This window comes from Phascolarctos cinereus, unplaced genomic scaffold, assembly GCF_003287225.1.
Source record: "Phascolarctos cinereus isolate Bilbo 61053 unplaced genomic scaffold, phaCin_HiC Scaffold_4;HRSCAF=312, whole genome shotgun sequence".
NCBI classification, from domain to species: Eukaryota; Metazoa; Chordata; class Mammalia; order Diprotodontia; family Phascolarctidae; genus Phascolarctos; species Phascolarctos cinereus.
The window spans coordinates 316,152,898-316,177,126 of record NW_027555847.1 but is presented as its reverse complement, the minus strand read 5'-3'; the positions used below and the strand labels follow the sequence as shown (position 1 = coordinate 316,177,126).

General features: G+C 42.9%; 1 protein-coding gene and 1 long non-coding RNA gene across 2 annotated transcripts; both read left to right on the top strand.

Annotated features, from left to right (window-relative positions):
• The first annotated feature begins 1,472 nt into the window (after positions 1-1,472).
• On the top strand, positions 1,473-13,167 carry ENC1 (ectodermal-neural cortex 1). Its single transcript, XM_020998488.2, has 3 exons — positions 1,473-1,559; positions 5,942-7,756; positions 12,562-13,167. The coding sequence occupies exon 2, from the start codon at positions 5,956-5,958 to the stop codon at positions 7,723-7,725; it is 1,770 nt and encodes a 589-aa protein (XP_020854147.1). The 5' UTR covers positions 1,473-1,559; positions 5,942-5,955; the 3' UTR covers positions 7,726-7,756; positions 12,562-13,167.
• Positions 13,168-16,562: 3,395 nt separating this feature from the next.
• LOC110216596 (uncharacterized) lies at positions 16,563-23,232 on the top strand. The gene is made up of 2 exons (XR_002326817.2): positions 16,563-16,762; positions 23,136-23,232. It is a non-coding gene; the product is annotated as an uncharacterized LOC110216596 (long non-coding RNA).
• The last annotated feature ends 997 nt before the right edge of the window (positions 23,233-24,229 follow it).

The following is a 24,229-nucleotide window of genomic DNA, read 5'->3' as shown; positions in this document are numbered from 1 at the left end:
CTGGCGCGTTTACTCGGAGCTGGAAGGAGAAATGTTAGGGGATGTGTACATACAGTAGACTCTACCTCCGGCTTCACGTCCCTGCTGCATTGCCGACCCGTGAACCCATTCCTAGCCAGCATAAAATGCGGCTTCCCCGCGGTAGCCAAGCCTCTCCTCCCTTCCTTCCAACACAGGGCTCTCAGCGCCAGGATGCCCTAATCCTAGTGTTTTCCGTGCCCTTTCTCAGCACCCTTTCGAAGCCCCCTCTGAACGCTCCACAAACTATTTACACAAGGGAGTGTACACACTTCTGACTGACGCCCGCTTGCCCCTCACCTTCCTTTCTTTCATTCCTTCCTTCGCAACTGGGAGACCCCATGCTCACACTTTTTTTTTTTGGTCCGGGAAAGAGGGAGGACAGTGTGGGTTTCCCTCCTAGCCTGGCACTGGGAGGATCTGTTAGAACAACTGCTTCAGCGCATCCCCTGCCAGTCCGTTCACACTTGGCACACGCTTCGGTGCCATCTAGTACCCCGGCTGGGGGAGAGCAGCGATAATACTCTCCTAATCGGGTTAATTTAATTTATTAGTGGCCTTGGTGCATCTCTTTCTCGTAGGGCTCTCCAGTCAGCCGGGGCTGGGGGTGGAGGTGGGGGCGGAAGGCGCTCGGAGGTACGCGGTGCCCGCTTTTGTTCTCTTATTTGCCACCCCGTTTCTAGCTTCCATCCTTTCTCTTCCCCCTCCTCGCCAATTCCTCATAACTCCTAAGACAACGTTCTTCCTTGTATCCTCTCCTCCTCCTCCTCCCCCCTCCATCCTCCAACCCCCCCGCCCCCCACTGGGCTGCCCATGCTAATTCGCTTCCTCAGCTCCTCCGCCCCCTCCCTAGCTGCCTCCCTCTCGGGAGTGTCACTCTCTCTTTGCATAAGGGGCCCCGGCCCCCCCTCCTGGCCTCCGCAGCGCCTCATATACCTTCCAGCACGCGCTGGCCGTGCCCAGACTGCTAGAGCAGCCGGAGGAGGAGGAGGCGGAGGAGGCGGCGGCCGCAGGAAAGGAGGAAGAGAGGCGGCAGCAGCCAGTAGCCAGCAGTCTGCAGCCAGCAGCCGGCAGCCGCGCGGCGCTGCTCTGCCCCTTTTCTCTCTTGCTCCCTCCCCCTAGCCTGAGCCCACAGACCGCCTCCTCCGGCGGCAGCAGCTCCCGTAGCGCCAGCCGCAGAGACCGTCCCTTCCTCCGGGAGACGCGGATCGAGCGAGCCTCTGCAGGCTCAGCTTCTCCGGGCCGGCTCGGACAGAGCCGCCTGGGGACCGGCCGAGAGCTCGGAGAGCGGAGCGCGGGGAACGAGCGCAGAGACGCAGGCAGCGAGTGAGCCGCAGCCGGCCCGCCCCGCCGCCTCTGCCTGGCCCGGCTGCGCGGCCCCTCCGCCTCTGCTCCGGGTTCGTTCCAGGCTCCTGGAGCCTCCCCGGCTGCCTGCGCCTAGCTCCTGGCCTGAGCTGAGCCGGCAGCCCGCCCGGCGTGACTGTGTGTGCGGGTGCGGCTGGAGACCAGCCCTGCCCGACAGTGCAGAAGCAGCCCCGGCTGTAAGTTTCTTCCCATGCCCCCCGACCTGTTGCGGGGCTTGGTGGGTTGTGCAGGGGGTACCCAGGCTGGACAGAAGAGCCGAATGGCGCGCGCGCGCGCGCGTGTGTGTGTGTGTGTGTGTGTGTGTGTGTGTGTGTGTGTGTCTACTCGCACACGTGTGTCTGTAGCTGTGCGAAAGATCTGGGAGCTCCGAGTCAGGGGCAGAGCCGCCGCCCCCCCTTAGAAAGCCAGTCTAATGCATGCTTTCCCTTCACCTGACCACAAAAAGCAGGAGCTCGGTCTCCAGTTTCCTAAAGGTAGCATCCCCAGAGGAGGAGCCGCATCTCCTCTGAACTTACAAATGCCGGCTAGGACTGTGCAGGAAAGGGGGGGGGGGAAGATGCGGAAGAGAGAGAGCAGCGCCATCTCGGTGGTCTTGCTAACTTGATCCCTGCCCCCAAAGACTCTCTTAACTGTGGAGTTGATGTCAGCCAGCTCTCTCACGAGCTTCCTGCCGTAGCGAGCATCCTTCCTCCTGAGAGAGGGAGACATAGCAAATTGTTTCTGGGATTGCATTCTGCCTCCGTCAGGAGAATGGGAAGGATGCCGAGATATTCTTCATTCTCTGTGAAATGTCCTTCTTGAGTGGATGAGACTCACACTGGGCTTATGAAAAACTGTTTTCCCCCCCAGTGCGGATATTTGGCTTTCTCTGTTAGATTATTAATTGCAGAGAAGGTAGGGGGGGCAGAAGGGGATGAAACAGTGAAATTGTCAGCAAACAAATTTGGCATTTACTTTTATTGCCGCCACTAAAATAGTTCAATACTTGAGTGGGTCTGTGGTTTCATGCATGTGGGTATTTCTTTCAAGGTACAGATCACAACCTCATTAGTCAAATACTAATTCAGGTGTGTTTCTGTGCTTGGCAAAGAGTATTTGGGGAAAAAAATTGTGTTCTCATGGTATTATTACAGATATTAGGGTATTGTAATTAAAAGCTGTTACTCATGCAAATATCTGTCATGTTGTTGTTTGAGCATAATTAATGGGCAAATATTTGAGAAAAATATTTAATTTTGATTTGACTGAATTGAGACCTCGATTTTGTACTAGATTTAAAATCCAAAAAAGTAAGACCAGATTCCTTTTTACAGTGCTATTACATATGTGGCTGAGTTAAGTCTATTGAGTTGAAGTTACTATGACAGCCACCTTTTGAAAAGTTAATAGGAGGTAATAGAAGGGTTCCTCAACTTTCTTTGGAAATGCAAGATTTAGTTTGTGTACATTCTGCTGACTTTGTATTTTGCATGTAAATATTATTTTTCTGGGGGTTGAAAAAAAGGGCTTGAAGAAATTTGGTTAATTTTATTGTTAAAGATAAACTTACTGACATAGGTCTCTTCTGCTGATGTTTGTGTAATTGAAAGCAAGAAAATGGAAATCATGCTTCGGGCCAAATGGCACCGGTAGAATTTAAACTCAGGTTGCTTAGAGAACAATTGGATTTTTGTATATGTATGTGTTAACTGTAGTATGTTTGGACAGCTTGATAAAGTAGCCAAGGAAACTGAGCTAGCACAGCTCTCTTTTTATGTGTATATCTGGAAAATACCACAGAATTGACAAAGAATGTGGGAAAATAGGTATGTTTTATTAAGTGATGTCATATTTTGAAGTCTCTTTAAGAGGTATGTGACTGAAAATTCTAAGAGCCTCAAGTAGGATTTACTTAGCTATGGAGAAGTAGTGTGGTATCCCTGGAACCAGGAAGACCTGGGTTCAAATCCTGCCTTTGATACATCTTGGCCAAGTGACTCTGGGCAAGTTCCTTAAATTCCCTATTCTCTGGGGAACTGCATAAGACTAGACATTTCAGAGAAGGTGCCCCATCTCTGGGAGTTTCCTTTATTAATGTAATAATTCCTCTTGGCTAAAAACCTTGCTGTTCCAGGAAAAAAAAATTCTGGCTTCTTGGGATTCTAGACTAGTCTGCATTTTGTTCAGCTTGGAACGTGCTATTGTTTTGGTAAATGAGCTCTCATAGTTTGTGCATCTGTCTGTAGCAGGTTCTTGTTCACCAGAGACATGCACATTGTTCTTAGGCTGCTTTGTGGGTGTGTGTATTAAGCTAATTTAGGTAATAAGCTTTCTTAAAGCATGGTTTATCATTTCAGGGTTACAGCAAGTCTTAGTTTTTCATTTGTGATCATTTACTGGTTAAAACCCTTTACCCTTGACCTCAGATCCTTCCTTAAAGTGCTTAAAATTTAGCCCTCCCATGAAAATAACTCCAATGTTTACATCACCAGTAGAGCAAACCATGAAAACAGGCAGATTTGCTTCTTTTAGTGCTGGACTCTGATAAAATGACCTGTAAGAGAATAGTAAAAGAGATGCATGGAGTTAGGTAACTTCAGCTATTTTCCAGATTTCATCACATCCCAAATGTGGACGTACATCAGCCCATCCCAGTGTTTTCCACAGCAGTCATTTTATCACTGGGTAGAGCAAAGCTGTGGGCCTCTTCTTGATTTCTATTAAGGGATGTTTATTCACAACAAGAGGTTACATTCCAAAATAAAGAAAAACAGGTTGCATAACCTTATGTTGTTTATTATGTCAAAGGCATGCCATGCACCTGTCTTGTTTCTGCTTATGACGTGCTGCTAGTTCTTGGGGCAGTGCAAATTTGGTGCTCTGGTCCTTAAGTGTGCATGAAATACACTTTGAACACCTGAACAGACATGAAATATGTACTTAGGGAAAATATTAGCTGCAAAGCTATTTCAAGAGCAGAGGGAAATGTTTCTGTACTCCCTGAGGTCAGAACCTGATGTCCTGAGGCTGTGATAAAGATACTGTTTCCATGTTGTTTATCTCCTTTAAGCCCCCACAAACCTTAGTACTTCTTCAAACAAATTCTTGAGCTTTTTGTTGACTTGGGAGGTGTTAGAGAGCTGTTGATCAGAGATGGTTACAATTTCCCTCCTGAAAATAGGGGCTCTGCAGAAGTAGTACAATACTTGATTTCTGATAAGCTGTAGATTTCCGTTCTTAAGTGGGAAAATAGAAAGACAGCATTAGATTCTGAATCTGTTTAAAACACACTAGCATAGGAAATTCAATTCAATACCTAAATTCTACAGATGGCCTCATTTCTGAGTGTAATGAAGTCATGTTTCAATTTTCTGCTCTGTATAGATGCATCCTATTTGTGCAGGTGCATAGATCTATTCTGCACATCTCCCTAGTGATGGTGGTGGTGATGGGGATAGTTTGGACTTCTTTTTTCAGCTGGTTTTCTGGGAGTTTTCTGGGAAGATTACAGAATCACAAAGGGTTAGAAGCTAGGGGGAAACCCTTAGAGATAAGTCATGGAGTTCCTCTTGTTCCTTAACCCCTGCCTCCTGGACGTTTTACAGATGTGAAACTGGAGGACCAGAAAGAAAAAGCAAATATTTGAAACTGTAAAGCAATATATAAGCGTATAATTGTTATTTTTGAATGAAAAATATTATTTGATAGCTAGAATTTGAAAAGTTCACAGAGCAGCAGGCAGTGTAGTTGATAAATTGTGTAAAGAAAGTCAATAGACGAGTTAGATTCCTGGTTTTGCTGCTTAACTGCATGGCCTTGGATACCTTTAGTGACCTTGGACAAATCACTTAGGTTCTAAAGAACTTTCCTCATCTGTAAAATGAGAGGGTTGAACTAAATCCTGAATGTTCTTATAATCTACCCTGATTTGGGCTAGGTTCTAATCTGCCTTTTTGTAATTATTTTATTGAACCATGCTTAATCATTATATATTGGGGTTCTGCTGGGTTAAAAGGTCCTTCACCTTTAGCTACTCTTATCTTTTGCACTTGCTGCAGGAAAATCTAGTCTTACTGAAGGAATCCTTGATGGACTTAATTAGTAGGTATTTGTTTCATATGGAGTTTTATGTTGCATAAGGTATTAGGCTAATACTTTGTCCTAGTATTATTAAAAGCAAGAGGACTGGCTTATTTAAGTCTGTTTACAGTGAATCAGCTGGCCTAGGACAGGGAGGTGTGAGAATGAGGTCTCTCCCTCCCATCTTCTTTTTGCTGACTTACATTGGCAAAGTATTTTAATATCATGAAAGTTGGAGATCAGGTTTTCCAAGATGAACCTGCTCTTGAGCAATGATTTTAACAGCCTATAGCTCAAGCAGCTCACCAGAGAAAAACTATTGAAATGAATGCCTTTCTTCACAGCTAATTGTCTCTGTCTTGATACTGAACTGGCTATATACTACTCAGAACATTAGTCAGCAGAGTAAACAGAATAAGGTTTCTATTTTCATTGTCTGGAAACTGTTGCCCCATTGGAGTACCACCTTAACTTTATTTAATGTTTCTTTGTCTTTTAGGAGGAAAGAGAAAAATGTCAGTCAGCATGCATGAAAATCGCAAATCTCGGGCCAGCACTGGCTCGATCAATATATATTTGTTCCACAAATCCTCTTATGCTGATAGTGTCCTCACACATCTGAATCTTTTGCGCCAGCAGAGACTTTTTACAGATGTCCTTCTACATGCAGGAAACAGGACTTTTCCTTGCCATAGAGCTGTCTTGGCTGCATGTAGCCGCTATTTTGAAGCCATGTTTAGTGGTGGTCTCAAAGAGAGTCAGTCCAGTGAAGTCAACTTTGACAATTCTATCCATCCAGAAGTCTTAGAACTGCTGCTCGACTATGCATATTCATCCCGAGTTATTATCAATGAAGAGAATGCAGAGTCCCTCCTGGAAGCTGGAGACATGCTGGAATTTCAGGACATTCGAGACGCTTGTGCAGAGTTTCTTGAAAAGAACCTCCATCCCACCAACTGTCTTGGCATGCTGCTGCTGTCCGATGCTCACCAGTGCACCAAACTTTATGAACTCTCTTGGAGGATGTGCCTCAGCAACTTCCAAACCATCAGTAAGAATGAAGATTTCCTTCAGCTGCCCCAGGACATGGTGGTGCAGCTCCTGTCCAGTGAAGAACTGGAGACTGAAGATGAAAGGCTGGTGTACGAGTCTGCTATTAACTGGATCAGCTACGACCTGAGCAAGCGCCACTGCTACCTTCCTGAGCTGTTGCAGACTGTGAGGCTGGCCCTCTTGCCAGCCATATATCTCATGGAGAATGTAGCCATGGAAGAACTCATCACCAAGCAGAGGAAAAGCAAAGAGATTGTGGAAGAGGCAATAAGATGCAAATTGAAAATCTTGCAGAATGATGGTGTGGTCACCAGCCTTTGTGCTCGGCCTCGAAAAACTGGCCACGCCCTTTTCCTTCTGGGAGGACAGACCTTCATGTGTGACAAGCTGTATCTTGTGGACCAGAAAGCAAAGGAAATCATTCCCAAGGCAGACATTCCTAGCCCAAGGAAAGAGTTCAGTGCCTGTGCAATTGGGTGCAAAGTGTACATCACTGGTGGACGAGGGTCAGAGAATGGGGTCTCCAAAGATGTTTGGGTCTATGACACTCTTCATGAGGAGTGGTCGAAAGCTGCCCCCATGCTGGTGGCCAGGTTTGGTCATGGCTCTGCTGAACTCAAACACTGTCTGTATGTAGTGGGAGGACATACAGCAGCAACTGGTTGCCTGCCTGCTTCCCCGTCTGTGTCATTAAAGCAAGTAGAACAGTATGATCCCGTGACTAATAAGTGGACAATGGTTGCCCCGCTCCGGGAAGGCGTGAGCAATGCAGCGGTAGTGAGTGCCAAACTGAAGTTGTTTGCTTTTGGTGGTACCAGTGTTAGCCATGATAAGCTACCTAAAGTTCAGTGTTATGATCAGTGTGAGAACAGGTGGACAGTACCAGCCACTTGCCCGCAGCCCTGGCGATACACCGCAGCAGCTGTTCTAGGCAACCAGATTTTTATTATGGGTGGAGATACCGAATTCTCAGCGTGCTCAGCTTATAAATTCAACAGTGAAACATACCAGTGGACCAAGGTGGGAGATGTGACAGCCAAGCGTATGAGCTGCCATGCAGTAGCATCTGGAAACAAACTTTATGTAGTTGGTGGCTACTTCGGTATTCAAAGATGCAAAACCTTGGACTGCTATGATCCAACGTTAGATGTGTGGAACAGCATCACCACAGTCCCCTACTCTCTCATTCCTACAGCATTCGTCAGTACTTGGAAACATCTTCCCTCTTAAGGCTGATGCATTATTTGAAGATGATTCCCAGGTAAGCAATCTTTTTGACCAAAGATACAAGTGTACATAAGATTACCCTAGTCTTACAAAGTTTAAAATGAAGAACAGAAGAGCTCTTTTTAAAAATTTAACTGAAGTCCCCATATATGCCAAGGTGCTCTTCAGAAAGTTTTTTAGGGGGTAGCTAGGTGGTACAGTGGATGGAGCACTGGCCCTGGATTCAGGAGGACTTGAGTTCAAATCCAGCCTCAGGCACATACTTATTAGCTGTATGATCCTGGGCAAGTCATTTAACTCCATTGCCTAGCCCCCCCAAAAAAAAGTTTTTTGAAAGGTTCTTACATCCCTAAATCCTAACATAGATAGAATGTTACATACAACTCTGGGAAGAGTGAAGAAAGGAAGAAAACAAGCATATCTCAGGTGTCTAATACGTACAGACAGTGTGCTAATAAGCACTTTACAGATATCTCACTTGATCCTCACAACAACCTTGGGAGGTAGATTAGCCACATTTTTGCCTCAGTTTGTTCAACTGGAAAATGTGGCAAAAAAAAGGTCACATAGCTAGTTCCTGTCTGAGGCTAGCTTTGAATTCAGGTCTTCCTGACTCCAGGTGCATTATTCTATCCATTACACCATCTGGCTGCCTATAAGGGACCTTAGAATTCAACTATTCAAACCTCTGCTCGTTTATATAGGTGAGGAAACTGAGGCCCAGAGGACTTAAGTGGCTTGCTCAGAGTCACATGGATAGGCCACGTAGCTAAGGCAAGATTCAAACTTGGGGCCTCAAGGACTCCAAATCTAGAACCCTTTCTGCTGCACTAAGCTGTTCACTTTAGCAAGGCTAAGCTATTGCTTGCAAACATCTGGGAAGAGCATTGGTGCAGCCTCATCAACCTCTGTAAAGCATTTTGTTGAACCTCAAATCTGGCATCAATATTATCTTATAACGAATACCCTAGAGTCATTCGTGAGCAAGGGATGGCCCTCTTTCAAGGTCACCCCTGGATTCTATCACTCTCTATTATGTACACTGATACACTTAGCACATTTTGGCCACCTAAAGCCACTACTGCTTTTCAGAATTAATCATGCTGACCCCGTTGTCCAGGCTAACAAAAGTTGAGTTCCTCTGTCATCTTTCTGAGCACATCATGTTGTCTTGTGTACTTGAGGATACGATGCTTCTTGGCTCAGATAATTCAAAGGCCTGTAGTTCAGGGCTCCAAACGCAGCAAACCCCACTTGGTAACAGTTCTACAGTTTGTTGGGAAGCATACTCACATTTTGCCTCAGGAATCATTAAAGCATGTGTAACAGCTGTAGCACAGAGCCCAGAATGTGTTAACTTGTTTTGGTGATTCATGGCCTTAGTACTAAGAAGAAGGGGGAGAAAAAGGGCTTCCTCCTCTGGAGGATCCATGATAAAGACCTGCTCACTTGTTAGAGGTTTTTGGCTGTTTTCCTAGCCTGTCTCACGCCAACAGCACGTGGAGGAGACTTCAAAGGAAAAATTAATGTGTGCAGTGGAGGGAACTGAGCAGAAAGGGTCTTTCCCCGATTGAGCTCAAGGATCGAGTTTTTTGTTTTTGTTTTTGTTTTCCATCTCCAGCACACTGGAGTATATACCATTCTACATGTGGCCTTCAGCTTACCTCCTTTCTAAAACTGTCATCTCTTGAAACAAGTCCATGATGGTTTGCAAAGCAGTAGTTTTTCTGTACCCCAAAATCAAACATCTTCCAGGGCAGGAGGGAGAAACCAGGAACTTTTTTACTTTGTGGAGAGGCAAGGGAAACAGAGTTACAAACCAAACTGGTTTTTGCAGCTTTGATGGCATCTCAGTAATCCTGAATAAACAAATGCTCTGAAAGTGGTAATTTCATTGGAGATGTGAATGCGTGATTCAGCTATAAAGCAAGTTATAAAGGAAAGCCTGGGCAAAAGCATCAATTAGCAAAGTACCAAATTGTGTGTTAGTGCAGAGCATGCTATCTGCTTGGGGATCAATAGGTACTGGCAGATTCCTTTTACTATATATAGCTCATGGTCTCTTCTATTGATTTAGAATCTTAAACCCATGAACTGTATGGGGCTGAAAGGAATTTGAAAGTAGCTAAACAAATAGCTGACATTTGTATAATGCCTACTGTGTGCCAAGTGCTTTTACAAATATTATCCCAATTGATCCTCACAACAGCTCTTGTAAGGTAGGTGCTATTATTACCCCCATTTTGCAGATGAGGAAACTGAGGCAGACAGCCTTGAAATGATTTGCCCATTGGGGTTATACTCTTATTGGCAGGCAGTAGACTAAAATGAGCTACCGCTTGCCACTTGGAGCAAACAGCATAACAGATAAACTTTATTATTTTATTTTTTTTAGACTTTATTATCTTGGAGAAGATAATAAAAGACCAGAGATTAAGATTCAGGAGGCCTGGGTTCTAGGGCCAGATCTGCCACCAACTAGCTATCATTTAACTTCCCTGGGTCTAAGTTTCTCCATCAGTTAGAGTGAAAGGAAGGAAAGAAACCAGTGTGGTGTAGTGGAAAGTGTGTTGCATGAGGAGTCAGAGCACCTGAATGACTTTGAGTAAGCCCCTTAATCTCTCTAGGCCTCAGTTTCCTCATCTGTTAAGTGAGGAGGGTGGATTTGATGATCTTCAGGGCCCCTTCCAGTTATAGATCTGTGATACTCTGATTCTAGATTAGTTGATCTCTCCTAAACTTCTCAGTTCTAACATTGATTTTGTGACTTTGTTGAAATTGTGGAGTTACCCTGAAATTGACCATCAGCAAGTCTGAGACCCTGCTTTTTAAGAAGTATGTGGTACTTCATTGACCCCACTTTTACCTTGACTAAACCATTAGCCAACATTTGTGCTGACCTGATGGATGATGGGTGTGTTTGAAACTAATCCTTGCATTTCCTGGTGCTTTAAAAAGTAAGGCAAATAAGGTATTAGTTGAGGTGTGAGGCAGCTACCAACAGGAGACCCCAAGCATACATCTGAAGTCCAGGGTTTGACAAGGCTCTTGGTACTTTAGCCAGGCTCTCTGGAACTAGAGGCCATTGTAGGGTATGATCAAAGTGAGCCTTTTCAAAATTCTGCCAGGAAAAATGTTGATTGAGCCTTCTAAAAGTTTATAGCACATAAGATAGTGTTAGAACATTCAAGCTCATTGAAGTGTTATTTAAAAGTATCTCTGTGTGGTCTACCTCAGCCTTAAATATTTTCCCTTAATTGCAGAAATCTCCCAGAGACCATTATTTGAGCTTCCCAAATGTGTAAGATAGCCGAATTAATATAGTGTTAACAAGAAGTTTTCCTAGGTCTACGAGCTCATCCGCCAAGGGGATTTCTGATGTCTCCTGCTGTTCTGTCAGTGGGTGGGAGGGACAAGAAGGAAATTACTTGTGATTAGCCTCTGTTTTCATGATGCTATGTGGCCCCAGTCTGACAGCAGCTCTCAGAAAGATTTTGGTTGGCCTTAGTTCTCCTCTCCAACTTGGGATTTTTAGTGTTGATTTTTTTTCCCCTTCTTGAGTATACAACTTTTTGAAACTTCATACTACTGTAAGAAACGTTCCTTTGGCTTAGTGTTGATATATACATTACAAGGAGGCAGGGGGGATGACAAAGTATCCTAAAGAATGTCATGAGTGTTTGTCACCTATTATGAAACAGCCACCACTACCCCCAAGCCCACCCAACCCTGAGGAAACAAGCTGGGCTTTGAAACCCACAAAAGCCAGAATTAGGGGAAGTGTAGAAGGACAATTCTGAGTTTACTCGGTCCTTTTTTTTTATTTAAAAGCATTTGGAATACAAGCTTCGCATGGACCCTTCTTTCCAGACAACACACACACGCAGGAAAAAAGGACAAATTATTTAACAGGCAGAAACCACCTTACATATTAATAACCAAGCTAGAAGACTGGCAACTGAAAGTCAAAAACTGTCCTTATGCCTGGAGGAATCAGAGTTAGCTAGGAAGTAGCACAGGCTCATGATCCCCATGCCTCGAAAGCCTGGTGATTTTGGGGAAAATAAAAAGGCTCCATGGTCATAACTTTTCCTTTATGCTGGCTCCTGGATGCTTCCACATATGGCTGTGTAGATCAGAATGTTGACATCCCAGAGCTGTCTTCTTCTAAAAACTGAATAATTGACTTGGAAGACAAACACCATCCAGCCTTGGGTTGTGGAGGAAGTGTCCATTTTCATGTGAAGAGAAATGAGACCGAATTTTGCCATGATGAGTAACAGAGATACTTCAACTAAGGAGATTAATATATCTGCTTTTCTATATGTTGAATAAATTTGATATGGAATTCTCTGTGGTTGAGTAGCTCCCCTGTTCTTCAGACCTCTCCCCACTGCCAGGCTACATTGAATCCATTTGACTACGAAGGTGGATTGTTCATTACAATTTTACATCAGAGGAAGATAAAGCCTTAGAAATGATTATAAGTTTAATCATAATTAAAAAGGCAAAATCCAGACTTGAGGATTTTGTGCCATTTTTAGGAAGTGAGTAAAGAGGAGACCAGGACCAAGGATTTTGTTCCCATTTTAATGACAGTCACATGCTAGATACTGAAACAGTATTTGGCAGCACAGTGTTTTGTTCCAGTTTTAATACATTTATTCTGTCTACTTGTAATTTAATTGTTGTGGAGGAGCACAGAAGTAGTGTCAATCAACTCAAAATAGGGCTCCCTTTTATTTTGAGATTCCTAATGCAGACGTTCTGTTGTATGGTTTTAACCATGTTTTTTTTATTATGTGTGTCCCCCTCCCCTTTTTTCCCCCCCTATTGTAGTTTATTCCATGGTTTGACGAAACAGCTGTGGGACCTTGACTTTGGAGAAGCCGAATTTAATGAAGAAGAAAAAAAAAGTTGTTCTGGACTTGAATAAATTATACTGCACCTTGTAAATGATCTATCCTGGTCATGAAGGAAAGGGGAGGGGGGGAGGGGGAAGGTAAAGATTCTCAGTTCAAGTAGCACATGGTTTAAATAGGAATGAATGAACTTGTGATCTAGTCCTTGTCTCGTAATTGTGGATTAATGTCAGCGTTAATCAGCCCTTCAGCGGGAGAAGAAAGCCTGGTCTTTTCCCTAGCTGTGCCGTGTTCAGCTCCTGATTTCCATGGCCTCCACCATTTATGTGTCAAATTTGAAATGGTTGTCACCTCTCTCGAAGGAGCCAGTCTGAAGACTCAGCACCAGCTGTGGTGGAGGCCCGGCTGGCTTCTGAACTGTGTCGTAGAATTCAGAGCAAAAAAGGATGCTAGCTATGTAAAGCTGGCTAGAGAACTCCACCAGGACTTTTTGTGCTGATGATAATAGGTAGAGCTGGGAGCATCAGTTACGTAGAATATCGTGTCGTGCTGCCCTGTCTGCAGGGAATGTTTCTGTAGGGGAGAGGGGTGGGTGGGGTGGGGTGGGGTGGGGGGAATGGGGGATGGGGAAGGATGTAGGGGGAAGGCAGGGAATTCACAAAGGTTTTTTGAGCAGTGGGAAAGTGGAGAAATCTTCCTCCAATGGTTTGTGAACTTTCTTTTTCTATTTATAAGTGACTTTAAAAACCTTCCTGTCACTGTTGTTATTTGTTGTAGATTTAGCTATTTATTGTTCAGTGCCTGCATGCTGAAACAATGCCTGTGGTTGTCTTCACGTGTAAGGATTTCTATGGATGGCTGTATGTTTTGCACATTTGTGGTTTTGGCTGTGCTTTGCTGCACAAAAAGGAAAACTTTTGAGTAACAATTTGGAATTTATCTGAAGGGTGGGATGGACAGGGGATAGTGTTTTGTTTGTTTCTTTGTTTTTTAACCCAGCAGGAATAGATAGATGTACTTTAAAAAGAAACCCTGGCAGTAGCTTTTTCGGACTGTCATTCAGTGGGATTCTGTCTTTGCATGTATGTGTATGTCTTTTTTTTTTTTTTAAGAAGTGTGATCCCCATATTTCATTAACCTGATTAGGTCTCTACCACTGTAATCTGGAAAAAGTCCAGTGATTTTTACAGCTTTCTCTTCTCATAGTCTTCTGATCACCTAGAAAATAATACGGAATACTTCTTGTGATACAGAGCATAGACAGGTAAAGGCATTGTCCAAAGTGTATTTATTTATTTATTTGTTTGTTACCCTGTTGGAATGTTTTGCCATAGCTACATTGACTGGAAAGACCGAAGTCTTAAAGACTTAAAAAAAGATTTGCAATAATTCATTTACCAGCCAAATTTGGAAGTGACTGCTTCCACCCTGCTGAAAGTGGGGTTTCCTCTACATTCAGAGTTCCAAGAGTCGTCTTTAGCTTTGGGTATTCTGGAATTTTGTTCTCACACACAGAGACTCTGAAAAAATTCCTCTGGTGTACAGAAGTGTCCTATCTAACCCACAGACACTGAAGAATTTAAAGTAGTTTTGGTTCTGTTTTTAAGTCAGTTTCTAATACATTCTTGGATAGTCTGGAATGCTTGCTTACTTAAACATGCCCTGTGGTGGTTTGGGGGGCTGTTAAGCCATGCTAACCCCATGATTGTCCAGAGGTCTCTGAAGACAGCAAAAACTTGAATAAGCCACTACCCTTATTCTGTCTCACATGGCAGTTATTTCAGAAAGTGGATTCTTAATTACAGCATTTGCAATGTGAGTTTTAGTGAGTGTGTTTGCATTGTCTAGTGCTGGTCGGATGCTTCCTGGTTTTTTTCCCCTACTGAAAACCTCATAGTGGTTGGATGAGAAATAATACTCTACATTCATGTTTAAAATACATTCTATTTGGACCAAAATATTGATCCATTGGAATAAAAAAAAAGTGAGACATGTCCAGCATTCATTCACCCTTTCTTAGCTGTCTCCTTAGCAATGCAAATGTCCCTTTCTTCACCTCCCTCCCCAGCTCAGCCTCATGACTTGCTGAACATTCACCATTTTTACATTGCAGCATTGATAGCCGTGTAGCTTATGATGCAAAGCTGGCTGATGGGTCCTGTGTCACTGCACAGCTTCAGAAAGCAGGATGAATTTGCTGCAGCTGTTTCAAAGTTGTGGTCTGTGCCTTGGATCCTCTATTAATTACTCTGTGGAGGCTGAAGGAAGCCACAGTGAGGGTGGGCCTCTGGCCCTGCGGGGGGAGCCGTTCTCAGCTCCCGCTCTTTGAATTAATGTGGGAATTCTGGCTTGCTACTTGACCATTCCAGCCCTGTGAAACATCCCACACTTTGAAGCAAATGCAATTCACAGCACAGTGCACACAAAAACCTTGGCATAAGACGGGGAAGGTTCTTTTTATTATTTTGTGGACTGGTTGCTGTAGAAACAGATAACAAAGGGCAGCCTTCCACTTCTGGTATAATTGTGCAGGCCCTTTTCTCTGAGTCTGACACCTGTCTGAATAAGAGTGATTAGAGCTGAATAATATCCCTCCCTTGACTATTGAATATGTGGTTCTTATACAAAAACCTGGATAAGTCGAAGTAAAATGTTCATGTTATGTCTGCCTGTTTGCCACTTCATTCTGAGGTTTTGTAAAATTGCATTTTTTTTTCACAATGTGAAACTGAAGGTCAATAAATTATTAGAGATTTTCTCTTCAGTGATCTCGTTTTCATTTTTATGCAGGGGATCTGCACACATTAGTAACTTATGCTCTTTTAGCATCAGTTAGTAGACCTGGAGAATCAACTTTGCAAATTTATTTTCATTGTAAACTTGTTAGTTTTTTGGGATGGGTTCTGTTAGATCAGTTAAAGAATTCAGCCATTTAGGAATATTTCAGAATAACTCACATTCAGAATAGAACACACTATTTGTGTGTCTGGGGCAGAATATTGTAGCCTTTTCTTGGCCTGCCAGCATCACTTGGGACTTTTGACTTTCTACCATAACATGTGGCTTATCATGAAATAAATTGCTGTCTGCCATGGGTAGTAAGATTGCTGGTATTAAAATATGAATGTGTGTGCATGCATGTATGTATGTATGTGTGAACGCGCATATGTACATACACACGTATTCACTGCTACTCCTCAGCTGCTACTTAGCTTGGTTGACTTCTACAGCCTGGATCATTTTCTATTCACAGTTCCTCACGCATGTGTCTACCAAAGGTGATGTACTCAGACATCAACTCAGACATATTTTAAGATTCAGACATGTTTTAAATTAGAAAAGAATTGCTTTTGTATTCTCCAAGTTGTCCATATTGTGGTAGGAAGCAGTTAAGAGTGGGCCGGGTTCCCACTTCTCTCCATCTCACTGATCTCTGCATGTTAAAATTCCTTTAAAGTCAGTGAGTATGCTGCAAATGTATTATTTGCCTGGAGCAGTGCAGAAAGGTAGGAATCTGACCTCTTCAAGTTAACATTAACATAGTCTCTTCAATGTAAGATTTTATAAAGGACTTTGCAGATCTGACAAAGTCCACCTCTCACCCCCTGGAGGTTGCTGCTTCTTTGCATAGGATGCCACTTCCATCATTTATGAAGGACTCCTGATTGTTTTACTGTCTGGTTCAGTGCTGGACATGAATTTTTGCATAGAAAGTAAATACTCCCTAATTAGAGCTACTGGGGATCTCTAAGTAGGCAGAAGGTAATTGCTGTCTTTGGAATTTGACCAAGATGCCAAAGCAGATGCCTCATTCCTTATGAAAGTATATTTCAGTGCCTTGCTGGGCTGGGTTGGTTCATGGCCAATTCTCAGCAGTCTATTGAACCAATGGCATTGCTTCCTTGAAACATCTAAGCCCTCCCTGAGAGTTAATGATTGGCACATGCAAGCCTTAACTTTGCCAGTGACAGACTACTTTGCTGAAGACAGACTACCACATGTGACTGGTGAATGTGAAAGTTAGGTGGCAAGAGTCAACATGGAGTTTGGACTTCTACAACAAGTCTTGGTAGGAAGGGGGCAGAAAATAAGTTTTATATAGTGCCTAATATGTCATGGGGCAAAGTATTTTTTTTGAACAGATGTTCTCATTTGGTACTCACAATAACTCTGCAAAGGTAGGTACTATTATTATTCTTATTTTACAGTTGAGGAAACTGAGGCAAACAGGCTAAGGGACTTTCCCAGGATCCCACAGGTAGTTTCTGAAGCTGAATTTGAATTAAGATCTTCCTGACTCCAAACCCAGTACTCTACTCACTGAGTCACTTAGCTACCTCTCTCTTCTGATGTGAATTGCTGGGTTGAATGCAGGGCAGCTGTTGAGGGTAACATTTATGAATATTATAGTTTTCTGGGATGCTTCCCCACACCTCCCTTGTTAATTACATATCGTCATCACACACCAAGGATTGAAGAATAGGTAGAATGGAAGGGGATACCATCTTCAATTATCCATGATTTTAGAAGCAGTAGGATGGGTAATAACAATGTTCTAGATCAGATGTTCTTAATATTTTTTGGTACCATGGTTCCTTCTGGCAGTCTGGTGAAATCCATCTAATGCATAAAATAGGTAGGATCAAAAAGAAAACCAATTATATTGAAATACAGTTATAAAAATATTTTAAAAAGAAAAACATTAACAGATTCCATTAAAAATCTCAGAGAAGCCGCTTAAGCTTTGGGTTGCGTTATGTGATGGGGGAAGGGCAAAAGATTTACCTACTTGGTTATATTTTACTTAGGCTAATAGGATATTACATTTCTGTTCCCCAAGTTTATGCCAGCTGAGGATTTGAGGGCCTGTGCCATGTAGGTGGTAAGGGAGAATGATGATGATAATAGTGGTAAGTGATTTATAGTGCTTTCAGACTCCCAAAGCCTTTTCCAAAGATTCACTTATTTGATAAGACAGTTAATGGGTAATCAACAATTAATCTGACTCCTTAGTCCTTTACCTTAGAGGACCTTTTTCCCTGATGGGATTGTTGGAAAAAGTCAATCACGAGAGTACCTACTAGTTCCTGGTATAAAATATTAGATGTATTAGGAAAATCAAAGGAATGATGTTTCAGGGTTTCAGAAGACAGTGAAGACTCACTCCATCCTTGTCCAGAATCTTAAATATTCTTTGACAGAGAATTGCCAAAAATGGATTTGGGGAGAACTAATGCTAGAGTGAAAAAAATATAATCAGGTTTTGAGTGAGAAGGATGCTCTGGGGAACACTGTAGCATTAACAATAGGTTAATAATTACTGGTGGGCAAGCATTGTATATGAAGTAAGATGTGATTTATTTAAAACAGGCTTGAAAAAAGGACCTTGAATTAAGGGAGCTCTAATTAGGACAGCTGGTTGGCTGAGGAATGGCAGTTGGTTTTGTTAGGAACTATTCTGAATAAACTCACATATTAGATGAACAAGTTCCACAGTAGTATGCAGTGTAACATCCATGTGCCATTCAGTGCAAAACCTTTGCAGTTAATTCCTGGTCCTTGCCTGTTGTAAGTACATGAAGACTTAAGTACTTTGCCTGTCTGGCACATATTGAGACAAGCCATCTGTCCTATATTTGATTTTAATCATGGTCAATGAATTTTAAATCACTTTTGTCAGAAGGTATAGCAGCTAGGTGAAAGACCCAACTTTAAAGGAAGAAATGTACACAAGGCATGATTATGAATTAAAAGGAATTGGGTTAAATGTACTTAAAATTTTCCATAAGCACGCTTAGCTTTTGCTTTTGGTCAACATTTCTTTGTAAATCTAGGGGGGGAAACCAAATTAGATGAAGAATTCCACCCTCTCTCCCTGTTCTTGCTCCCGTTTCCTCAGCAACCATAAGCTTTGTCTTCGAGATGGAGAAGTACAGACCAGGGAAAGCAGTTGGAATTTCAGCGAAGTCTCTTACTAATCCTTTTATGTTATCAGATTATTTGTTTCGTGAAGAAAAGTTATTTTACACCCAGGGATTCTGGGGATGTTCATAGTAATCTTGAAAAAGCTGGGTAGGTTTTTGAAGAAGATAAGCTATAGTTAAGCACAAGAAAATGACATCTGGCTGGATAATCATGTAATTTTCTACATGTCATTGTAAAAAGGGGGGGGGGAACAACAACAACAACAAAAATACAGACTTTCTGTCTTGAGTTTCCATTGATGAATGGATAAAAAGTCCCTTCCCAGAGTACAGAGGACTTGTATAGACAAATTGGCTGTTGCACTTTTCCTGTTCCCTCCCCATTGACTCTCTTCCATCAGATTACATTCCTCCTAGCACCTAGTGGGGAACACCTTATCTACACTGAGGTCATGGAATTTTTATTTGGGGAGGAGCATGGAGACTTTGAAGGTAGAGCAAGCCTGGGTGGGGTGCCAAATTGGAGGCCAAAAGCAAGGTTCAGCCTTTTTTGGAGAATTGGGAAGAGAAGCATTAAGAGTTGGAAGAGGAGTGAAGAAAAGGAGATAGGAGAGCGCCAGACCTTGCCTCTTCATATATTACCCTTTGAGAGAAAATGGGAAGAAATTCCCTTCTGTATCCCTCTTGGTACCCCTCTTGAGGACCCACAACTCAGGCTATTGTATGCAACTCTTAGTCTTATGTGTAAGTCAGTTACTTGGTAGGTTAGATGGGCTAGTGCCTGTGAATATATTACATTGCATCTATGTGAAAAGGGAGTATGTATTCCAAACAACCAGCTGACAAACTTTTTGAACAACCTGTTTGTAAAATAGTGGATTGCCTATATTTTTATAAGCATGAGAACACACATAGACACAACTCTATACTCACATTATAAACCAGGCTCATAAGTTTTCATTTTAAAAAATTTCTACATTTTTCTCTTTTATTTAAAATTTCAGGTCTCATCTCTCTACATGTCTGTACTTTTTCTTTTCCTAAGAAGTTTTTAACAAACAGCAAGGTTTTTAAACATTCCTGGTTGTAACTGGAAGCCCATTTATTTATTTGCTGGAAAACTAATTAAAATGCTCACTGAATAAACAATAGCTTTAAATGGAACTATAGAAATAAATATAAGACAAACTATGTACAGGGTAAACAAATTAGCCTCAGTTTTGTAGAGGTGGCTCGCAGAGGAACAGTGACTCTTTCAAAGAGAATTAAGCAAATGGCCTTAAGGTAGCTGGTAGGAAGGAAGCAGGGTGTTTTCCGTAGCAGCCCAGTGTAACAAGGCACTTAGGCTTGAGCCTTGTTGCCATGGGCTAGGCCAAGGTAGAGGGTTATGTAAGTGGGGAGGGTTGTACTCACCAGGTGAGGTTGTAGTTAGAGGGAAGTCCCTGAAATAGAAGTGGAGGGGGGGGTAGGGTGAAAGGCATGCCCGCCTTTCCGGCTGAGAATATCAGCAAACCACAGAGTGGGGCGCAAGCCAGCAAACAGGGTATGACAGTGGTAGGTAATTGGTAAGGAAAGGCTTTGAATTCTTCCAGTAGATTTCAATCTAATCTAATTGCTTGGGATCCCTGTGCACAGGGGTTGATTTTATTCATTTAGAGAACAATTATTAAGCACTTACTATGCTGGGAGACTATAAACCTCAGATGAGATACATTTCCTGTCTTCGAGAATTTTACAGTGTTTTAGGGGATTGAATCAATCAGTTAACCAGAATTCATTATAGCGCCTACCATATTCTCATCTTAAAGAATGGAAGCATTTTGAGAAAAAGGACTTTAATTTTTGTGATCATATCCTCAGAGCTGCTTCTCTCAGCCCCTGAAATATAGACAATATGCTTTTATGTAAGTATATAAAATAAATGCAAGGTGATCTTCTTGGGAGTCCACTATAAGCAGAGGGCATCAGGAAATCCTTTCCATAAGAAATGGGCCTTGAATTTCATTTTTGAAGGAAAAAAGAGGTGGAGGTGGGAAGGGACTGCCTTCTAGTGCTAGGGGAGAGAAGGGGGACAGGCAGTGCAAAGGTGGATGATGGAATGTCAGGTATGGGGAAGAGCAGCAAGAAGGCCAATCTGGCTGAACCACAGAATGGGGAATAATGTATAGAAAAGGTGAAAAGGAAAATTGAAGCCTAGTTGTGAAGAGCTTTAAAAATTAAGAAGTTTATATTCGATCCTAGGGGTAATGTCATTCAGTCGTGTCCAACTCTTCATGGGGTTTTCTTGGCAAAGCTGCTGGAGTGGTTTGCCATTTCCTCCAGCTCATTGTACAGATGAGGAAACAGGTAAACAGGGTTAAGTGACTTGCCCAGGGTCACACAGCTAAGTAAGTGTCTGAGGCCAAATTTGAACTCAGGAAGATTTTTTTTGAGGGGATTAGGCCACCTACTTGCCCTTCAAGTAATAGAGATAATTTTTTTTTTTTGAGAGGATGAGATCTACAATATCTTTCCTGTAGGGAAATCTCATTGGGGAAACTCCCTCCACTGATACAAATCAGCACTCATTCCACAGCTGACTGCCTTAGAGTTGCCTGGGGCACTGAGGATTTGTGTCTTGTTCAGAATCATCTGGCCAGGATATGTCAGAGGTGGAACTGGAACCCAAGTCTTTTCCCCGTTCCACTCCACGCAATGTGATAACAGGGGCGAAGCAGCTCTGTAAGGTTCAAGAGAGCAGAGGCATCAGGAAAGGCTTGAAGGGTGAGATGGTATTTGAGGTAAGCAGGTAAAAGGGACTCCTTAGCTGAATAATTAATGATCCTGAGTACATCTTAAAGATGATCCTGATAATTCTCTTTACATTTCTCTAGTTCTACGTCAATCCCAGATTCAAAGGGAAAGGGAGGGACTCAGTCTCAAAGCAGGTGCCACCCTGAGGGCCCGCCTCGGGCAACAGCTCCTGGTAGGAAAATTGGAGAGACCTGGGCATGACGAGGGAGGGAGAAGAAATAATGCTAGAAAGGACCTCCCTGGGAGTGTGGTGCTGGCCCTGCTGGGAAGAGGCTGGGAAGAGTCTGGGCAGAACTTCTGCTGCTCCACCCATCCCGCAGTGCACACCGGCTGAGAGCGGCAGCTCAGGAGAGAGGGGAGTGGTGGGCCACCCGTCTTCACGGGGCTGAGCAAAGCTCCGAGACCTTTGCAGAGCTATAGGCAGGCGAGGGAGGCAGGGATTATTGCCACTTTGTGGAACTATGTTCTGGCTACGGCGGTGAGTAGATGCAACCTCAGGGTACGCAATGGGAAGAGAGCTTTTTCTGATTGACATCTTAAAGGCCCACAAAATACTAGGGGGAGTACACAGTGCACCACAACTAGTCACCTCACAAGATGCCAAGCACGCAGTAAGTGCTCAAGGTACGTTGAGCAAATGGACCGAAATCCTAATAATCGCTAGTATTTATATAGTGCTTTAAGGTTTGCAAAGTACTTTACATATTATCTCATTAGATCCCCACAACTTTCTGAGGTAGGTGCTTTTATTACCTCCTTCCCCATTTTACAGATGAGGAAACAGAGGCTGAGAGACTAAATAGTGACTTGCTGGATACTGATCATATATATATAGCTAGTGAGTGACTAAGGTGAGATTTGAATGTGTTGTCCTGACGCTCCATCTCCTGTGCCACTGCGTGCCTTAACATACATATCCATCCATCTATACATATCTATATCTCCATATATAGATATCCACATATCTATACATATATGAATGTGTATATGCATCCGCGTGCGCGCACACACACACACACACACACACACATGCTTGCTGTTATTCCTAGCTAAATCAGCTCTAAAAGGAATGAACACATCTAAATTCCAAAGGGGAAAATGGATTGATCTGATGTATTTCCAGTAGTTTTGAAGTTATTGGACCTGGATTCAAATTCTACCTCTGATGTTTACCACCTGTATGATCTTGGGCAAGTTATTTAACTTCCCTGGACCTCAGTTTCCTCCTCTGAGAAATGAGTGGTAGACTAGATGACCTCTGAGAGCTGTTCCAACTCTAAATCTATGTTCCTTTTTCTTTTCTCTCTCTCTCTCTCTCTCTCTCTCTCTCTCTCTCTCTCTCTCTCTCTCTCTCTCTCCCCCTCCCTCCCTCCTTCCCTTTCTTTCTCTTCCTTCCTTCCTTCCTTCCTTCCTTCCTTCCTTCCTTCCTTCCTTCCTTCCTTCCTTCTTGTATAAGGGAAAAAAAAGATCAGGCAGATTTTTTCCAATGCCGAACCCCAGAGTGGATTTTCAGGAAGTAGAGCATGGAAATCATATATAAAATATAATCTGGCCTCAGACACGTCCTAGCTGTGTGACCCTGGGCAAGTCACTTAACTTTGTTTGCCTTAGTTTCCTTACCTATAAAATGAGCAGGAGAAAGAAATGGCAAACCGCCCCGGTAACTTTGCCAAGAAAACCCCAAGTGGGGCCAGAAGAATTGGACAGAACTGAGATGAATGAACAACAACAATAACAAGACCCCTGCTTTGGACTGGGCAGCTCACCTTCAAGAAGTTCTCATAGGTTAATGATGTCTGGGCTCTCTGTATTCTACTTTTTTCTCTTCTTATAGGTTCTGCTATTTGCCAGTTGGAGACTGACTGAAATGCCACTTCCTTTGAGAAAGTCTTAACTCATGTATGGGAAACTGCCTGAAATGAGATCACTAAAACATCTCTCTTAAATTTTATGCCAAATTCCGTGGATGATGGATGAAAATTGTACCCTAAATCCAGGCCAGTTTAACAGCTGGCCTTTAGGAAAAAAAAATGTACTCAGGACATTTTCAGTTTCATCTACAATTTTTACCATTTCCCCTATCACTTTCTTAAGTCTATTCTAAATAATAATAAAAAAAATAAATCAAGCCCTGATCTGTAATGTTTGCTGATTTCCAAGGAGTAAATGGTCACACTAAAAATTTTATAATCAGCTCCAGTGAGCTGGGTCCAGCTGGTTCCCATACACCCCTGTCAGTCCTTCCTTGAGGTCTGTGCACTGTGGTGGTGTTGGGGGGGGGGAAGGGAGGATAGAGATGGAAATATATGCCCTATCTGACTGAAAGACAAGCGTCAGTGAAAATGGGCTGGTAAGATAGAGGTTTTGAAGAGGAGGAAGATGACCCATCCCGTTTATGCATCCTGCTTGTTACTTCATTTGCCCCTTGATGACCAAGCCCTGACTTGTCAATCCCCAACTCCAGTGGCTCCCTATTACTTCTATTATAAAATACAGATTCTTCTGTTTGACATTTTACAATCTGGTCTCAGCTTATATTTCCAGCCTAATTATGTATTAAATAGTTTATTTCTATCACTTGCTGTATTTCTTCTTTTTTTGAGGAAATCAGGGTTAAGTGACTTGCCTAGGGTGGCACAGCTAGTGTATGAGGCTGGATTTCAACTCAGGTACTCCTGACCCCAGGGCCACTATTCTATATACTGTACCACCTGGTTGCCCCCTCCGTTGTTTGTTGTAAACTTGAAGGGGGGTATAGAATCTGAAGACCAAAGATTTTTATTATTTCCCTCTATATTGCTCTGGAATACAACTTGTGAATACTCTCATTTTATGGATTCTGCTGCAGCAGAAAGTCCTGGATTTAGAGTAAGAAAACCTGAGTTCAAATCTCATCTCTATCAATGACAGTGTAATTTTTTTCCCCCT